The sequence below is a fragment of the Agrilus planipennis genome, unplaced genomic scaffold (genome assembly GCF_000699045.2).
Source record: "Agrilus planipennis isolate EAB-ADULT unplaced genomic scaffold, Apla_2.0 scaffold80, whole genome shotgun sequence".
NCBI lineage: Eukaryota > Metazoa > Arthropoda > Insecta > Coleoptera > Buprestidae > Agrilus > Agrilus planipennis.
Window position 1 is genome coordinate 89,928 of NW_020438873.1, and position 16,670 is coordinate 106,597.

Sequence of the window (16,670 nt, forward strand, 5' to 3'; positions counted from 1 at the left end):
CATCAACAGGGAAGAATTAAGCAAAAATTTTCAGTAAAAGTTGAATTTAAAATCTTATACAGAAAAAAACGCAATTGGAGCAATAAATTTCTATTATTTTGCAAAAATAAAGCTAACGAGAGCGTATTTAGATCATTTATTAAATAATATATGATATTAGATGTGATTTATTGATGAATTAAGCACAAATTTTCAACAAAAGTTCTATTTTAGTTCATAAACGTGGGTCGTTTAAGACCGAAAAAATGTAAAAAACACCATAAATAATAATTTTTTGGCAAAAATAAAGCAAGCAGGAGCTCTTTATATCATTTATCGGTTAATCTATATTATCAGTTATCATTTATCGATGAATTAAGCAAAAATATTTGGCAGAAGTTCTATTTTGGTTCCCAAACAATCGACAGGTAGCTATACATGGGTTTTTTTTGGGAACCGAAATCGAACACTAGGACAAATTTTTCCTTAATTCATCAGTAAATGACAACTGATAACGATAAGTAATTAATAAATGATAAGAACTAGCTGTGGCTTGCTTTATTTTTATTCAAAAATGACCATTTATGGTGTTTTTTATGTTTTTCCGTTCAAAGTCGCATCATGTATATGAACGAAAATCGAAATCGAAAAGTAATGGAAAATTTAAGTTTTTTGAAAAAGACCGAATGCAACTTATGCTCTCCTAATACAAATGTTGAAATTTATGAAAATTTTCAGTTTTGAGCCAAATACGAGGGTTATTCGAAAAGTAATATAAAATTCAAGTTGTTTTTTGAAAANAACAAGTATTTTAATTACTTTATAACAATTATATACTTCTACTGTAGTATATATATATTGAAAGTAATAAACCTTATTTTCAACTTTACAGAACCGTTTAAACAGTTACCAGAATGTTTCAAACAAAGCATTACGTACATACTTCTTTTTAAATATTTTCAGCCATCTCACCTAGTTGATGAATAAATAAATGAATAAAGCAGGTACTAGAAACAGCCAGAAATTAGTCCAATTATTTGAATGCAAAAACAGTTCATTCATCAAATTCAAACCATCCTACCTTTTGATCCAATCTGTTATGTCCTATTTTTCACCATAGAATCGTTCCTAGTTTAGACAACAAGGTTTCTTAAGACAGGAAGGGAATACACTGTCTCTGCAGGTTGAACTCCTAAAGGAAAATTCGTTTGACAAAAACAGGAATACATGTATTCCAACATGTACCTATCTGTGAAAAGAAAAACTAATGAAAGATAAAAATACTAATTTTGCAGAAAAAAGGAAACAGTAATTTTGTTAACAAAAAACTTTATAAAATAAATGTAATTACTATTATTAAAAATACATAAAAAGCTTTCCATGCTTTATTATTCGATACAATCTTTCGTCAACTCATAGGTAATTCTGCAATAGTTCTAAAAATATTTATAGCGTCACTTACACTGGATAAGGTGTATATAAATTTTTTTTACATTAAACAGTAATATTAAATTTAACATAGACACCTATTACAAATCAAGAGAAAGTCAAAGTTATAATCTAAATAAGTATTATTTTCTTTTTAATAGTTACCATTTCATCAAACTGTTTATATTTAAATGCACAAAAAGGTTGTATNGACATACATAATTAAAACACTTACAACCAGAAACAATTAATAAAATTTTTTATGTAGGGTTTTAGGTATGCAGTGAATCTACTTTGTTTCACAGAAGTTTTGATTTTCTAGCATAAGCATACACCTATGTACAGTAAAGAATTATGAATGAATTCACTCTGATATTGTCTGAACTTTTTGTTTATTCTACCTATTCTTACTTTAATTACCTACATATTTCTCAAGCTAGAGTAAACGTGATGTGCTATCATCTTATTCACAGCTCAAACTGCATTGAAAAGCACAAAAACAGATTAAATGCACTACTAAATTAAGATATAATAAAAAATAAAAACAAAGCAAATACCAGAAACAGATAGAAATTAGTCTATTTGATTATTAAAACAGTTCATTCATCAAATTTAAGCAACCTTACCTTACGGTCCAATCTGCTCATGTCCTATTTTTCATCATACAATCGTTACTACCTCCAGAGTTTACTCCGGGTCCTATAACCATAATAAAGTTTGATAGGAAGTGGTCCCAAAACAGCACTAATTGCTGGACATACTATAAGTACCATTTTCTGAAAAAAAAAAAATAGAAAATGTTTTAATCCATGTTATAAAATCGTAGGAAATGGTATATACTTGATAAATTACATATAAATTAAGTCAAATCTAATGAACACAAGTTTTTTTACAAAGAAAAATTTAGATAACCCATTTACTTATCATAAAGTTTCCGAAAAAAACATATCGTAATCAGCTATATAATTATATTTTGACTATTCCATTGACTTCGAGCAGAAATTTTTACTCAAGAATTTTAATATATTACTTTTCAAACTTACATGCAAGTAAAAAGCCAATATGGGCCAACGCATGGACCAACTAAGGTCAAATAATGGCATATTGGCTGCCAGTTCCAGTTCCATTCTTTTATCTATGGGATTGGTTTAATTCATAGATATTATAAAGTTATTTTAATTATTTTCTTTTTTAAATTATTTACAGATGAGGTTAACAATTTTAAGTTTTCAATAAAAAATGTTTTAGTATAGCAACAGAATAAATTGAAGTTTATAAAAAATCTTTTTTATAACTACTAGGCACAATAAATATATAACTTTTATTTGTCAACTTTGATGTCCAAAACCAAAGTTAATTTGTAATTTACTGTTACAACAACAGTAAAGTAGTTTGAGTACCTATCACACTTTAATCAGACGTTAATTCAGTAGTTATTTCAAAGCCATATTCAAAGCCGGAATTAATTTTTTGGTTAAATTCTACAACCGTTTACGTAGCATTAGTCACGAAATGTTAACAGTTGATAGTTACTCAAGTTCCTAAGATTTTGTTTTCGAAAATATGAAGTATTCATAACCTCATTAAATATGTTACACGTCAGTTAAAAAATATATTTACACCTAATGAAAAATATTAAGGAAGCTTTCAAATAATGGTAAAATGCAAAGAAAACACTTCGACGAATATGTTTTCTGCATTTTTGCTTCAGTTCTTGTTATACACAACTCTTTTTCAACGGTATGTGACTATGAAAAATCCTTTTTATGTAATAAGGATTTCTCTTTTTGTAGAAATTTTCGTACTGTAGGTAACACTATTCTATCAGAGGATGATCTTACAAATAATTCATCACCTAGAAATAAACCATTTATCGATGTAACTAATCTAACTGGAAGGAATTCTAGCAAAATCAAGAATAATGCAGTGAATGGAATTGGGATTGAAGGATCCACTGAATTTGCTTTTTCACAATTAGCTCAGAATTCGGGAATTTCTAACGGGTAATTATTGAAAAGTATATTGATATGTAATAGTTCTAACTTACTGGACAGAATTAAAGGATTTATGATGTGTATGGTCAGTTATATGTTAATTTTAAAATAAGAGTATTTTACTGAAGTAGTATAGAGAGTTATTTCTCTTATATGGGGAAACAACAATTGTTTTTAAATAAACTAATATTTGATGTAATCACTTGGATTAGTTGCATGTATGTCTTTGCTTGCATACAGAAGTTTGATTGTAATCTCAAATTTTGTCTATTATATTTTAAGATGTGTGCTAAATGAAGTAAAATCATTAGAAGCTGAAATCTTTAAAATCTTATCTAAAGTTTTGCAAGATTCTTTATTAGTGTAAAAGAACTCATACACCAAGAACCTTGGTATTGTAAAGCCTATTTAAAAACAACAAGTATTTTAATTACTTTATAACAATTATATACTTCTACTTTAGTATATATATANTAAATATCTTTTCCAGTGTGACTGAAGAAGAGGCAGATGTATTTACATTGATGGATACAACAACAGAAATAGATAGAAATGCTGAAATAGTACAGGAACAAACTTCTAGTCAAGTTGAAAGTTCTAATGCAGAAGAAGAAAATTATGCTGATGATAATTCACCCACCCCTCAAAATTTTGAAATGTTAACAAAGGATGATTTTACTGATAATGCAAATGTAGAAGAGCTGGATAGTGAAGGGGTTCCTGAAGATAATGTAACTGGAAAGACTGAAAATTTAGTAGTTGATAGACCAAAGGAAAACTTAACAGAAGAAATTCCTTCATTTTCAGAGTGGGCTCAGAAACAATTAGAGCAAGCAGAAAAAAATAAAGAGCAAGTTAATTCTTCTACTCAGAGTTCACAGATAAACGGAAAATCTGTGAAAAAACGCTCTAAAAATTATGCATCTCCTGATTGTGGAGCTAAAATTATAGCTGCAAATCCTGAAGCTATCAGTCCAGGTTCTGTTTTATCCTCTTCTAGAGATGAATATAAGCTTAACAAGTGTACTAGCCGTATTTGGTTTATTGTAGAACTTTGTGAAGCTATACAAGCAAAACAGATAGATTTAGCTAATTTTGAATTATTTTCGTCATCGCCTAAAGATTTTAGTATATATGTAAGTGATAGATTTCCAACTCGAGATTGGTCAAACGTCGGACATTTTACAGCCAAAGATGAAAGAGATATTCAAACATTTGATCTTCATCCTTATTTGTTTGGAAAGTTTATCAAGTTTGAAATGCACACTCATCATGGATCAGAACATTACTGCCCAATTTCATTGTTCAGAGTGTTTGGAACTTCAGAGTTTGAAGTTTTACAAACCGAAGAGCAGACACACTCTCACAATATATATGATGAAGATGATGATGATGAAACGTTAGATTTTGACCATGAGGATGTTCCTAGAAATCTACTTAGTTCAGCCACAGATGCAGTTATTTCAATAGTAAAAAAGGCTGCTCAAGTTTTAGGGAAAAAAGGAAATATTTCAAATGAGACAGTAACTGTAGGCAGTAATAAAAGTATACCAACATTTGAAAAAAGCGTAGAATGTGTATCTCCAACACATATTTTGGTTTGTAATAATTGCAGTGATGAAATGTATGCCGATGTTTATAATATTATCAGCTGCCAATCTAGAGTATTACATGCATTAATAAGTAATGAAAATTTAAAAATTGCTTTTAAAAATTTAAACTTGTGCAGTAATTATGGTTTGAATTTCTATAGAAATGGGGATTCTGTGGCTAAAATTCATTATTTAGTTTTAATGTTTCTTCCTCCAAAATACGTAGCAGCACTTTGTAACATTCTAGCTGTGTTGGAGAATAAAGTAGTTCGTAATTCTACTGTTCACTGTTTTAATTGCACAAAAAGTTTGCCAAAAGAAAATAATGATAAGACATTCCAAGGCAAAATGGAGAATATTGTAGAAAGCGCTTTATCTTCTCAAAAGAATCTTAAGAAAGAAGATGAAATGATTGATTCTGAAGAAAAAAGAGATCTTAATTTAAGTTCTTCACATGTAAATAAGACAGATGTGAATCTTAAAAACGAAGAGGAAATTACTGACTTGTCATCTAATTTTACAAGTGCTTTAGATAGTTCTCAAATTAAACATGATAAAAATTTAACAAATGCTGAAATAAATTTGGACAGTGATGTTTCTAATATTAATATTGAGTTGGACGAATCTCTAGAGAATTTTTCTTCAGAAGGAATTGAAAATCAAGGTGAAGTGCATGTAACTACTGTACCCCCAGTAGGACCACAATCACAAAATAAGGAATCAGTTTTTGTGCGATTAACAAATAGGATAAAGGTACTTATTTTAATGCTTATAATTCTAATCCAGTAAACTTGATTTTATATTTATTTTTTTAGGCTTTGGAACGAAATATGTCGTTGTCTAGCCAGTATTTGGAAGAATTAAGCAAACGATATAAAAAGCAGGTCGAGGAAATGCAACGTTTATTAGATAAAACGATAACGAATTTAAACGAGGAAAATTTTAAAAACGAAAAAAGAACACAAAAACTTGAAGATCAATTAACACAACTTACAGCAGCGATCGAAGTGTTACTAGCAGAGAGAAATTTTTGGCTGACTTTGTTATATTGGTTGTTAGTAGTATTAATTATCTCGCTTTTTCTTTGCCTTTTTTGTGGGAGAAATTTTCTTTTTCGGCAATCGTCAGTTGGGCTTAAGGAGACAACTGAAGCACAGTTTGGGAATGCTAACGACATTAACGTGAACAAGACTTTATTAAAAAAGAAAAGAAGACGTAGCGAGGACATTTTGAATACTGGTTATCAACATTTATTAATCGAGGAAACGGAAATGAACGAGAAAAGAAAAGATAAGAAGAAGAAAAGGAAAAAATCCCACACATTTGTACGTTCAAAATCAACAACAACATTAGCAGAAGAGGTAATCAATGAAGAGCATAAATATAGAACTATTCATACTGAAGTTGGATTTCCCTTTATGAAATTACCCGAAAATAAAATGGAGTCTTTAAGTTCCTGTAATTATGAGCCAGATTACATTCCCAATAAAATACAAGATGTTCCATTTGTATTAGATGAAAAGGAATATACAGGAGCTGATCCATTTATTTTCAGTGAATATAAAATGAAGCCAAACATTAACGATGGCTGTATTAAAGAAAACAATTATCCAGTGCAAGCATTAACATCACGTATACAAAATGATGGAAACTTGAAGTCCAACAGCAAAACTGTTAAGAATAATTGTAGCAATCACAAAAAATCGTCAAGTGTTGATCTTACCAATAATAAGAAAAAGAAGGAGATTCTTGTTGACAGTTTAAATAGTTCAGAGGAATTAGCTAATCCTTTAACTAATCAGAGAGATAAAAAAGGAGCTTTGAAAAAGATATTGAAATCGCTAAGCTTTAAACATAAAGTAAACGAAGTTCACTAACTGAAGTTACTTTTCCATTTCATAGACTAGATTCCTTTTCCACTATATCAATATGTACTTTGATATAAATATATATGCGATCATTATATTATCGTTTTAGAATATTTTATTTACTTTTATTTATTGCACATACTGTAGTATAGCATTTTGTTAAGTTATTTTTTTGGAGCTTGGTAAGGATACTGTGATAATTTACTATTTTCAATATTTTGTGAGAAGAATTTGACTTACAATTAGTATTTAATAAAAATTAAAATAGTTGTTATCCATTACTTGTTATTTTTTATTACCTTATCTATTACCTTATTTTAAGTAATTCTTATAAGGACGATTCCTTCGAAATCAAGAGTACACTGCAGATCAATGTTTTTCCTCCGGTGAGAATACCGATAGAGTCTTTTATCTGACGTTTCGCGGTTAACATCCCTAGGGAACTTAGTGCGAGCTGTAGTACTCACTGTAGTACTGAGACTGAATCGATACATGGTGTGATGTGTAATTTTTTTACAGGCACAAAATTTACGTCCGCTTTTTTCTGTTAGTAATTTTCACTTGTCTTTCGTCAATTAAAAAATTACTTTATGCCTATTTTAAATAGCTCTCAAGGGCTGGTACCACTACAGAATCCTACATACATTTTCAAATTTACGGGTCCAAAATTTACATGTACTTTTTTCTGTTAGTTATTTTTACTTCTTTTTTGTCAATTAAAAATTTATTACATGTTTATTTTAAACTGCATTAAAGGGCTGTCACCATTACATACATTTTTATTTTTTTTTATTCCTCCCGATGTTCAAAATAATTGTTTCACAGAATTCAAACGTTTACGGACGCTTTTTTCTGTTAACAATTTTTACTCGTTTCTTGTCAATTGATGTTTATTTTAAATTGTAATCAAGACCTATTACTATCACAAAATCCTACATACATTTTTAAATTTTTTTCGTCCGCTGCGATATTCAAAACAATTGTTTTACTGGTTCAAAAGTGCACTTTTTTTGTTAGTAATTTTTACAAATTTTTCACCAATTAAAAATTTATTATATGCTTATATTAAATTGCACTTGAAGGGCTGTCAGCACCACAAAATCCTACATACATTTCTAGAAGTTTTTACCTGCTACGACGTTCGAAACAATTGTTTTACGTGCATTTTTTTCTGTTAGTAATTTTCATTAGTTTCTCACCAATTAAAAGTTTATTACATATTTATTTTAAATTGCACTCAAAGGGCTGTTGGCATAACAAAATCCTACACATTTCTACATGTTTTCACCGGCTACGGCATTTAAAACAATTGTTTTACGAGTTCAAAATTTACGTGCGTTTTTATCTTTTAACAATTTTTTACTCGTTTTTCGTTAATTAGAAATTTGTTTTATGTTTATTTTAAATTGCATTTATGGGCTTTCAACATCACAAAATGTCTCATACAGTTTTAAATTTTTTTCATTCCTCACGATGTTCAAAATAATTTGTAAGTTTAGGTGCGCTTGTTTACGTTAAATTTTTAACTCGTTTTTCGTCAATTAAAAATTTATTGTATGCTTACTTTAAATAGCATTTAAGGGCTGTCATCATTACAAAATCCTACGTACTTTTTTTTTCAACCCTTATGATAATCAAAATAATTGTTTAACGTTTATTTTAAATTACATTTAAGAGCTGTCAGTAACACAAAATCCTTCATAAATTTTTCCGTTTTGTTTTATCGCTTATTATTGATGATATGTAATTGTTTTACAGAGGTCAAAAATTTACGTGTAGTTTTTCTATTAGTAATTTTTATTCATTTTTATTTTTTTTTGGAATAAGAATCTCAAGAGATCTAGGCGCAAATTTATCCTTATTTTCATTTTTATACAAGATATGTACCAGTTCCAAACGAATAAGATGCTTTTGTAGTCACATATTCGTCTCTAAATTCAGTTGCAACTTTAAATCTGTCGTAACTATCAGGAAGTTTATACAATAATACTACTAGCAATAGTTTTCGGTCTATAAAGCCACTTCATTTATATGCATCGTCAAGGAAATTATCAGTATAAAAATGGACGGCATCTCCCTCCTGTAGTTTCCCAGAAGGAACTGCAGGCTCTCGTGGTGCATATGTACACTTAAGAGTTCGCCAAACTTCTCTTCCTGTTTTATTTTCATTAAAATAGAGTTAACGAATCCCAATACTAAATCAGATATTGTATTCTGATCAGTTATAATTAGGGTTGCCACATTTTCAGGCTTTACATAAAGTATTTCTCGACTAAAAGGTAAAAAAAAAGTACTCAGCATAAAAATAAAGTATTTTATTTTTTGTTTTTAAAAACATATTTTTTGTTACACCTAGCAGCCAGTAACAAATTGCTGTCGCTCTTAAATACAAATGGCCTCTAAACATGGCAAACAAAGATTTAAGTAAACTAAAAGTTCATTTTTAATTAGTTTTAATGAAGCTTTATTCCTGTCGTCCCGCCACTTTGCGTTCATAACAGAGAATACTCTTTCCGTAAATGCTGAAGTGGCCGGAACGGACAGCAAAAGTGACATTACTTTGAAAAGATTTGGGAAATCAGGTTGTTCCGTAAATATGACTTGCCATTTTTCTGTGCAATATTATTGATGTAAAAATACTCTGAATTTCGAATAATCGCTTACAAAATTACGATGTTTACTTAAGGCCTTAAATAAAGTATTTTTGAGTACTTTATGTGTCTTGTAAAGTATAACGTACGCACAGTCGAAATAGGGTACAATACATTATAATAAAGTACGGGTGGCAACCCTAGTTATAATCCACCTTGCAATCTGTTCTTGATTGGTGTCATTGAAATCGAATAATAATAAATGCGAATGTAAGTTAGTTTGTTTATTTGCTACCATTTCACGCCTAAACTATTCAACCAATCACCATGAAATTTTGCACACACATTGTCAGAGGCATAGAAAAGGACATAGGGTACCTTTTATTCAGAAAAAAATACTGTTTTCGAGGGATTGAAGAATTAGTTTTATGTGGTCGTTGATGATCATTGAGACGTATTTAGGACATCAACGCGAGTGAAGCTGCAGGTAAAACCAATCACGAAATTTTGTACACACATTGTCAGGGGCACGGAATAGGCACAACATAGGGTACTTTTTATTCAGATAGTAATACTGTTTCCGAGGGATAGAAAAATTAGTTTTATGTGGTCGTCCATGAATTTTGACACATATTTAGGACATCAAGACGAGTGAAGCCGCCGGTAAAACTTATCATGAAATTTTGTACAAACATTGCCAGAAGTATAGAAAAGGACGTAAGGTACCTTTTATTCAGAAAAAAATACTGTTTCCGAGGGATAGAAAAATTTGGCTTATGTGGTCGTCGATGATCTTTGACACTAAGTATTATTAATTATAATGCAAAGTAATCAACCACTTTTTGAAAATTAATTTTCTTATCTTCTTCTTGATAGATTGTAACATCGTTTTCACTGTAAATTATATAAAACAAACAAACTAGGTATGTAGTTATTGTATTGTTTTTTATTTGTTAAAGATTACTTATCAGTGGTGGTTTTACCAATACGCCGTATAGTTTTCGGCCTAGGGTAACATTATCCCGATGATTTGTAAAGGTAGATGACACGTTTCTATTAAGGAGAAACCCGAATCAACAACTAAATCTATCCATATTTTTGAGCGACCAATCTTTGCGTACGGGTGCGAAACATGGACAGTGAGCGCGCCGGAAAAGAAACGACTAGAAGCGCTCGAAATGTGGTGTTATAGGCGGATGATGAGGATAACATGGGAAGAAAAGGTTAGAAATGAAGAGGTATTAGAAAGAATAGGAGAACAGAGGACTTTATGGAAGTCAATAAAAAATAGGCGAGATAGGTTGGTAGGACACCTTCTCAGGCATGAAGGTCTAGTCAGAGACATATTAGAGGCAATAACAGGAGTCAAGAGGGGTTGAGGTAGACCTAGATTAGATTACTGTTCGCAAATAGTTAAGGATGTGGGCTGTTCTAGTTTTAGGGAAATGCGAAGTTTAGCTCAGGATAGGAAAGAGTGGAGGTACGTGTTCAACCAGTCTTAGGGCTGACGACCATATGATGATGAATCTTTGCGCTACTTTTACTCGAATTGAAATTGGAGAAACTGATGAACTGATGAAAATGAACTCCACAAACTATGACGATATTATAGATGATTCGTCAGTAAAAAGTGACTCAAGTAAAAATTTTAGTTCTCTTTTCATTTTAGGCTTCTATTTTATAACTAATTCATTAATTTTCTTTACTTTTCAATACCTACCTTACCTACTCACTTAAATGCGAAAAATACTATTAAAACTAAGTAAATAGATACGAGTTAGTGATTAAGATAAGATGAGTGGCATAATCTGAAGTGGCCGATACTTAAGAAAAGTATAAACCTATTAGTACCACTTGTGTTGTAAAGGTGTGAATATTGTAGTGAAACATGAAGGAATATCCGGATTGCAAGAGAGAAACCAACCCAAGAGTTAACGCAAATTTTCTCAGTATTATCACGTTTTTGTAAGCGTTTCAACTACTCTGTTTTTGTAAATGTGTTTTCCTTCTTTGTTTTTCGATTTTTCCTACAATCAAATATGCACTAATTAAAATATCCGGCCAATCATAGTTTACGTTCTCAGTCTGAAATAAGCGTAGCCTAACATGCTTTTGTTTGTGTGTAGTAAGCTCTATCTATAGAAAATTTGCCTTTAATTGTGGGAACAATTATCATTCAACAATGTCCTTTTTAATTAAGTATATCGACTCCACGTCTGCATGACACGTGAAAACTCAAGAGAACATTAATTTCTTTACCAAGGGATCTGTCGAAATTTCAATTTTGCAACTTATTGCCTTCAGGAACAGGATTCTGACAGGTGTTTCAGTTTAGATAATAGGTGAATAGATGCATATCTTGTATGTTACATGCCAAAATATTTTTGTATTTGTTGGTTTTTAAATGGTCACTTTTTGGTATTTCGCTAGTAAGTAAAAAATATAGGATTCGATAGAAATTCTGAAGCAATGGTCGTGTAGCGATTGAAAATACCTTCAAAATGAAGCACGACAGAAGTCGTTAGAATCATTTAATAGCTTAGAAAACTGACCATAAACGTCAAATAGTATATTTTGTAAAAATGAAGCAACTTTATGATTACATAAGAATAAAGGTTTTATACTTAACATATAGTTAATATTACAGATCAATTTATCCAATAGTTTCTACAAAATTGTAATTATTTATCTGAGAGACCGTTGTTTGCAATTTTGTTTTACTTGCAACAATGATTTTACAAAGATGTAAGAGGAGAGAAATATCATGAAAATAAATTTGTATTTTCAAAAATTGAGATTTCAGTATTGAAAAACAGCGTGCTAAAAAGCATGGAAATTTTTGGTTATATTATAAAGAATTAGAATAGATGGTCACTTTTGTAAAAACATTTTTTTATTAAATGTATAATAACAGAGTTATGGATGAAATCGCCTTAGGTGGAACACCCTGTATGTTACTCAGTTAATGATGAAAGGTTCTTATTTTTAACAAAATCAAGATATGAAAAAGTTTTCCCAAACATATGTTGATATAAAACTACTTAAAAATTGAAAAGCAAGGTCAATTATTACAACAATTTCCAGAAACCATCACTTAATCTTTTTAAAGAAGTCTGTGACTTTTATTTTATATGCAAAAAGGTTTTTTACTGCAGAATGATTTAGCAGTTCACTGAGTTTGGCAGGATAACTGATTACGAAAGGATTAAGAAAAACTTCAAAGTCCTGGAATTTGCTCTCAAACGACTGTATTAAACAACTAATTCTAGTTTTGTAATTGGTAACAATTTTCAAACTAGTTTCATTTACAATTCGTTCGTGGGGCACTATAGAAAGCATTCATATATATGTCTCTTACCTTTAAGGTAGCGGTCATCCACCGTTTTACTATGCAGTCCATGTTCACCCTGAAGGTCAATTCCAAATATTGGTGAAAGAACTTTTGAAATTGGATCAAAGCTTTCGGAGATTACCTTCTATATCCAACCCTACAAACAAATAAATTACAAATTATACCTCTTTATAATATTACTATAGATTACTATAGATATAGACTAATACAGATGAATGAATTTTTGAAATTGGATGGGCACTTTCGGAGATATCTAAGTTTACAATCTTTCCTCCTTATAATATTAGTATAGATATTCATTATCATAAGGGCGTCAATCCTAAGACTGGTTGGATACGCACCTCTACTCTTTTCCATCCTCAGTTAACATTCGCATTTCTCTAAATCTAGAACATCCCCATCCTTCACTATGTGTGAACAGTAATGCAATCTAGGACTACCTCTACTCCTCTTAACTCCTGTTTCTGTCTCTAATATGTCTCTGACTAGACCTTCATGTCTGCGAAGGTGTCGTATCAACCTATCTTGTCTATTTCTTATTGACTTCCATACAGTCCTCTGTTCTCCTATTCTTTCTAAAACATCCTCATTTCTAATCTTCTCTATCCACAGTAATGTTACAACAGACCTCTGGTTCCGCTTCCACAATTACGGAAGTTCCGCATACATTTTCACATTCGCTTCTGCATCTGGTTCCGGATTTTTATAACGGAAGCTTATCAGAACTTAACAAAATCTTATTTCTCATCTTTTTGAAAATCAATTTATCGAAATAATAAAACAAGTCGTAAAAATTTATTACTTATATCTGTTGACTGAACTGATATTTTCCAAATTTTATTCTCTTATTAGTTTTCTACTTTAATCTAGAAACGTCCAACATTTTCAGCTACCCTTAGCCAATTCTCCTAATAATTTCATTGCGAAATGCAAAATTTGTAATCGCATCCGCTTCCGTTTCCGCTTTTACAAAAATTTACTATTTACTTCTGTTTCGGCTTCTGCTTCCGTTATGACACTTCCGTTGCATCGCTAATCCACGGTATCCTCATCATTCCCCTAATAAGTACTTACAATATCCTTAACTAATTTAAATCTAACTGCGACTAAGAAAGTTTGCTAATAGCAAATTATACAACGTTACAATTTATCCTCGAAGAAGGCCCAAATCGAGGGCTGAAACGTCGGGAATATTGTGAAGATATACACCTTTTTTTACCTGAAATAGTTGGGATTGATTTTTTTTAAATAATCTTATCAGGGAAAAAAATTAATATGAACTTTAAAAGAAAATTCAAAGTAATTTATTTTTCATTTTAAGTTTTACTCGTCAAATTTTTGAAAAAGGAGTCAGAAGGGGCATTTATGAACGAGATATTTATGATGTGTTAGACTCCTATAAATCAGAAAACCTAGGAGAACGAATGGAGCAAGAATGGGAGAAGACAAAGAAGAAAAAGTTGCCTGTAATTGCATGTTTATTTAAAATGTTCGGCCTCCAATACATGGCATACGGAATCATTGTCTTCATAGTAAAAACTGCTTTGATGTAAGTTTACCAGATAAACTTTTAACAACACGATATCAATTGACTCAAAATTTACGGTTGAAATGGTAAAAGGACAATTGCAATAAGGACAACTGTAATAGTTTTAATTGTTTCTAGGGTTGTAAAGCCACTATCAGTTGGGAAAATGATTTCTTATTTCGATCCGAACAAAGTAGAAAAAATGGAAAGGGAAGAGGCTCTGTTTTATGCATTTATATTTTTATTCAGCACATTTTGTTGGACTTTATTCACACATAATCAAATCTTTTATATTCATCAGTTTGTGCTGAAAATAAATATTGCGTTAAGTGGACTAATTTATAGAAAATCGTTAAGATTAAGCAGTGCTTCAACTTTAAAATTTACTAGCGGTCATGCGATTACGTTAATAACAAAGGATGTTTTATGCTTCAATGCTGCACCCCAATATGCACATGATATATGGATTGGTGTAATGCATGTTGGATTAATGACTTATATAATTTATCTTCAAATTGGCGTTTCCGCCTTTGCTGGAGTTGGGTTTTTGGTTTTCCTTATTCCAGTGCAGGGTAAGTATTTTATGTGGAAAACACGTTATAATCGTGCTTGTAAAAGTGGAAGTAACTTTTCGCGGCAAAAGTACGGATGACACAGATTAAACTATCTTATCTTGATACGCTCGCAATTTTGCAACTTTCGCTTCGTTTTATATCTAATCTGAAAGTTAGTAAGCCAGAATAGTTTAATATGATGGATTTTTTGAGCTAGTATTAGCACACCCACTATTGATTTTATTATTCTGGTATGCATACTAGCTTCGTGTAGCCGACGAAGCGAAGTTGTTTTCTTATTATTAGATACTAGTGACCCGCCACAGCTTCGCACGGGTGCAATGCTGATACTAAATATATTTTTGTTTTGTTTAGATTATTATCGAAAAGGGGAAATCTTCAAAAGATACCCCCTGAACATACTAAATGTACTACAGAATGTCTTTATATACAACATTCACAGTGTTTTTGTCATTAGACAATACAAACCGGCCTCCCGGCCGGTACCGCCGCAACCGCTATGTCCCTGCATTTTAAATCTGTAATATCTTCGAAAATATTAATTTAAATTACATGCTGTAAAGGGCCATATTGATATATATTAATGCACAATGTATTTAAGGTACTTAATTGGATAAGAATTAATGCTGTGTTGCTTAAAATCGCTTCGTAAATAAGTCATTATTTCTCATAAAAAGTAAAGGATAAAAATGGTTGTTGTGGGTTATCCCTAAGAGATAGACATATACCATCGCGGACTTTTTTGTAGACCCTTTTAAGATGTACAATATTGTAGTACATTATTTTGATCTATCTCGTAGGGTTCAGCCAGCGTTTGCAATGTAAGCGCAAAAATTTTTTTTTTTTCGACATCACATTAGAAACCTCTAAAATTATCAGTGTTTTCCTACTATATTATGCATGTATTATACATATAAACCTTCTTCTCTATCTTTAAAAAAAAACCGCATCAAAATCCGTTGCGTAGTTTTAAAGATTTAAGCATACATAGGGACAGACAGCGGGAAAGCGACTTTGTTTTATACTATGTAGTGATTACAATGATACTGGCTTCAAATTTTCTTACATCATGCAAATCGCTCTAGTTTATGCCGAGTAAGCCAGGACTAAATTCAGTTTACTATCCCAGGATTGAAAATATAATCATTTATCCCAAGTCTTAACGCTGTCTTGGTCGCAGCTCGTATCTCCAACTAAACATACCCTAATTCGTAGATTTACAAATACATTAGTTAGATAGTTTAGAAAAGGGGGTAAATATATTTTTATTGCCTAGAGCCTAGGGCTTCCATAAGGTTAAATTGGCAGTGAAGAAATGAATTTAAACTGTGAATTTTTTTTTAAAATTAAAACACTTATTTTACAACTCATTCAATATAAACTATAAAATCAATTTATTTTTTAAGTGGCACGAAGGCGAAGAATGACGTATTTTACTTTTAAAATTTTGACTTGTTACTCGAAATTTCGACTTGAAATACGTATTGAACCGCAATCGTAACGTAACCTAACTCAATCTCCGAAATTTCAAAAAGTGGAGTGAAGTTTTGCAGTTTTTTTATTCTCAGCTGATTTATGATTTTAAAATTATCTTTCCATTTTAGCTGTCTTGGGAAAATTAGCTGCTAGAATACGAGCAAAAACAGCAATTATGACTGATAAAAGATTAAAATTAACTCAAGAAGTATTAAATGCTATAAAAGTAGTGAAAGTGTATACACTAGAAAATTTATTTATGAAAAAACTGGGACAAATTCGCAGGA

The 16,670-nt window shown here is 30.8% G+C and overlaps 2 protein-coding genes and 1 long non-coding RNA gene across 3 annotated transcripts in view; 2 read left to right on the forward strand and 1 right to left on the reverse strand.

The window, feature by feature from the left end:
- Positions 1 to 834: 834 nt before the first annotated feature.
- LOC112906129 lies at positions 835 to 2,538 on the reverse strand. Its single transcript, XR_003232176.1, has 3 exons — positions 2,451 to 2,538; positions 2,034 to 2,183; positions 835 to 1,228 (listed from the first exon to the last, which is right to left on the reverse strand). It is a non-coding gene; the product is annotated as an uncharacterized LOC112906129 (long non-coding RNA).
- A 275-nt stretch (positions 2,539 to 2,813) lies between these two features.
- On the forward strand, positions 2,814 to 7,076 carry LOC108734817 (SUN domain-containing ossification factor). The gene is made up of 4 exons (XM_018466511.2): positions 2,814 to 3,147; positions 3,201 to 3,410; positions 3,892 to 5,746; positions 5,809 to 7,076. Exons 1-4 carry the CDS (start codon positions 3,062 to 3,064, stop codon positions 6,868 to 6,870), a joined length of 3,213 nt encoding a protein of 1,070 aa, XP_018322013.1. The 5' UTR covers positions 2,814 to 3,061; the 3' UTR covers positions 6,871 to 7,076.
- A 4,202-nt stretch (positions 7,077 to 11,278) lies between these two features.
- Positions 11,279 to 16,670, forward strand: part of LOC108734803 (probable multidrug resistance-associated protein lethal(2)03659) — a 14,090-nt gene continuing 8,698 nt past the window's right edge. The window contains exons 1-4 of the mRNA XM_025979789.1: positions 11,279 to 11,417; positions 14,126 to 14,353; positions 14,471 to 14,904; positions 16,512 to 16,668. Coding sequence (XP_025835574.1) covers positions 11,341 to 11,417; positions 14,126 to 14,353; positions 14,471 to 14,904; positions 16,512 to 16,668 — 896 coding nt within the window. The 5' untranslated portion in view covers positions 11,279 to 11,340. The remainder of the gene's footprint in view (positions 11,418 to 14,125; positions 14,354 to 14,470; positions 14,905 to 16,511; positions 16,669 to 16,670) is intronic.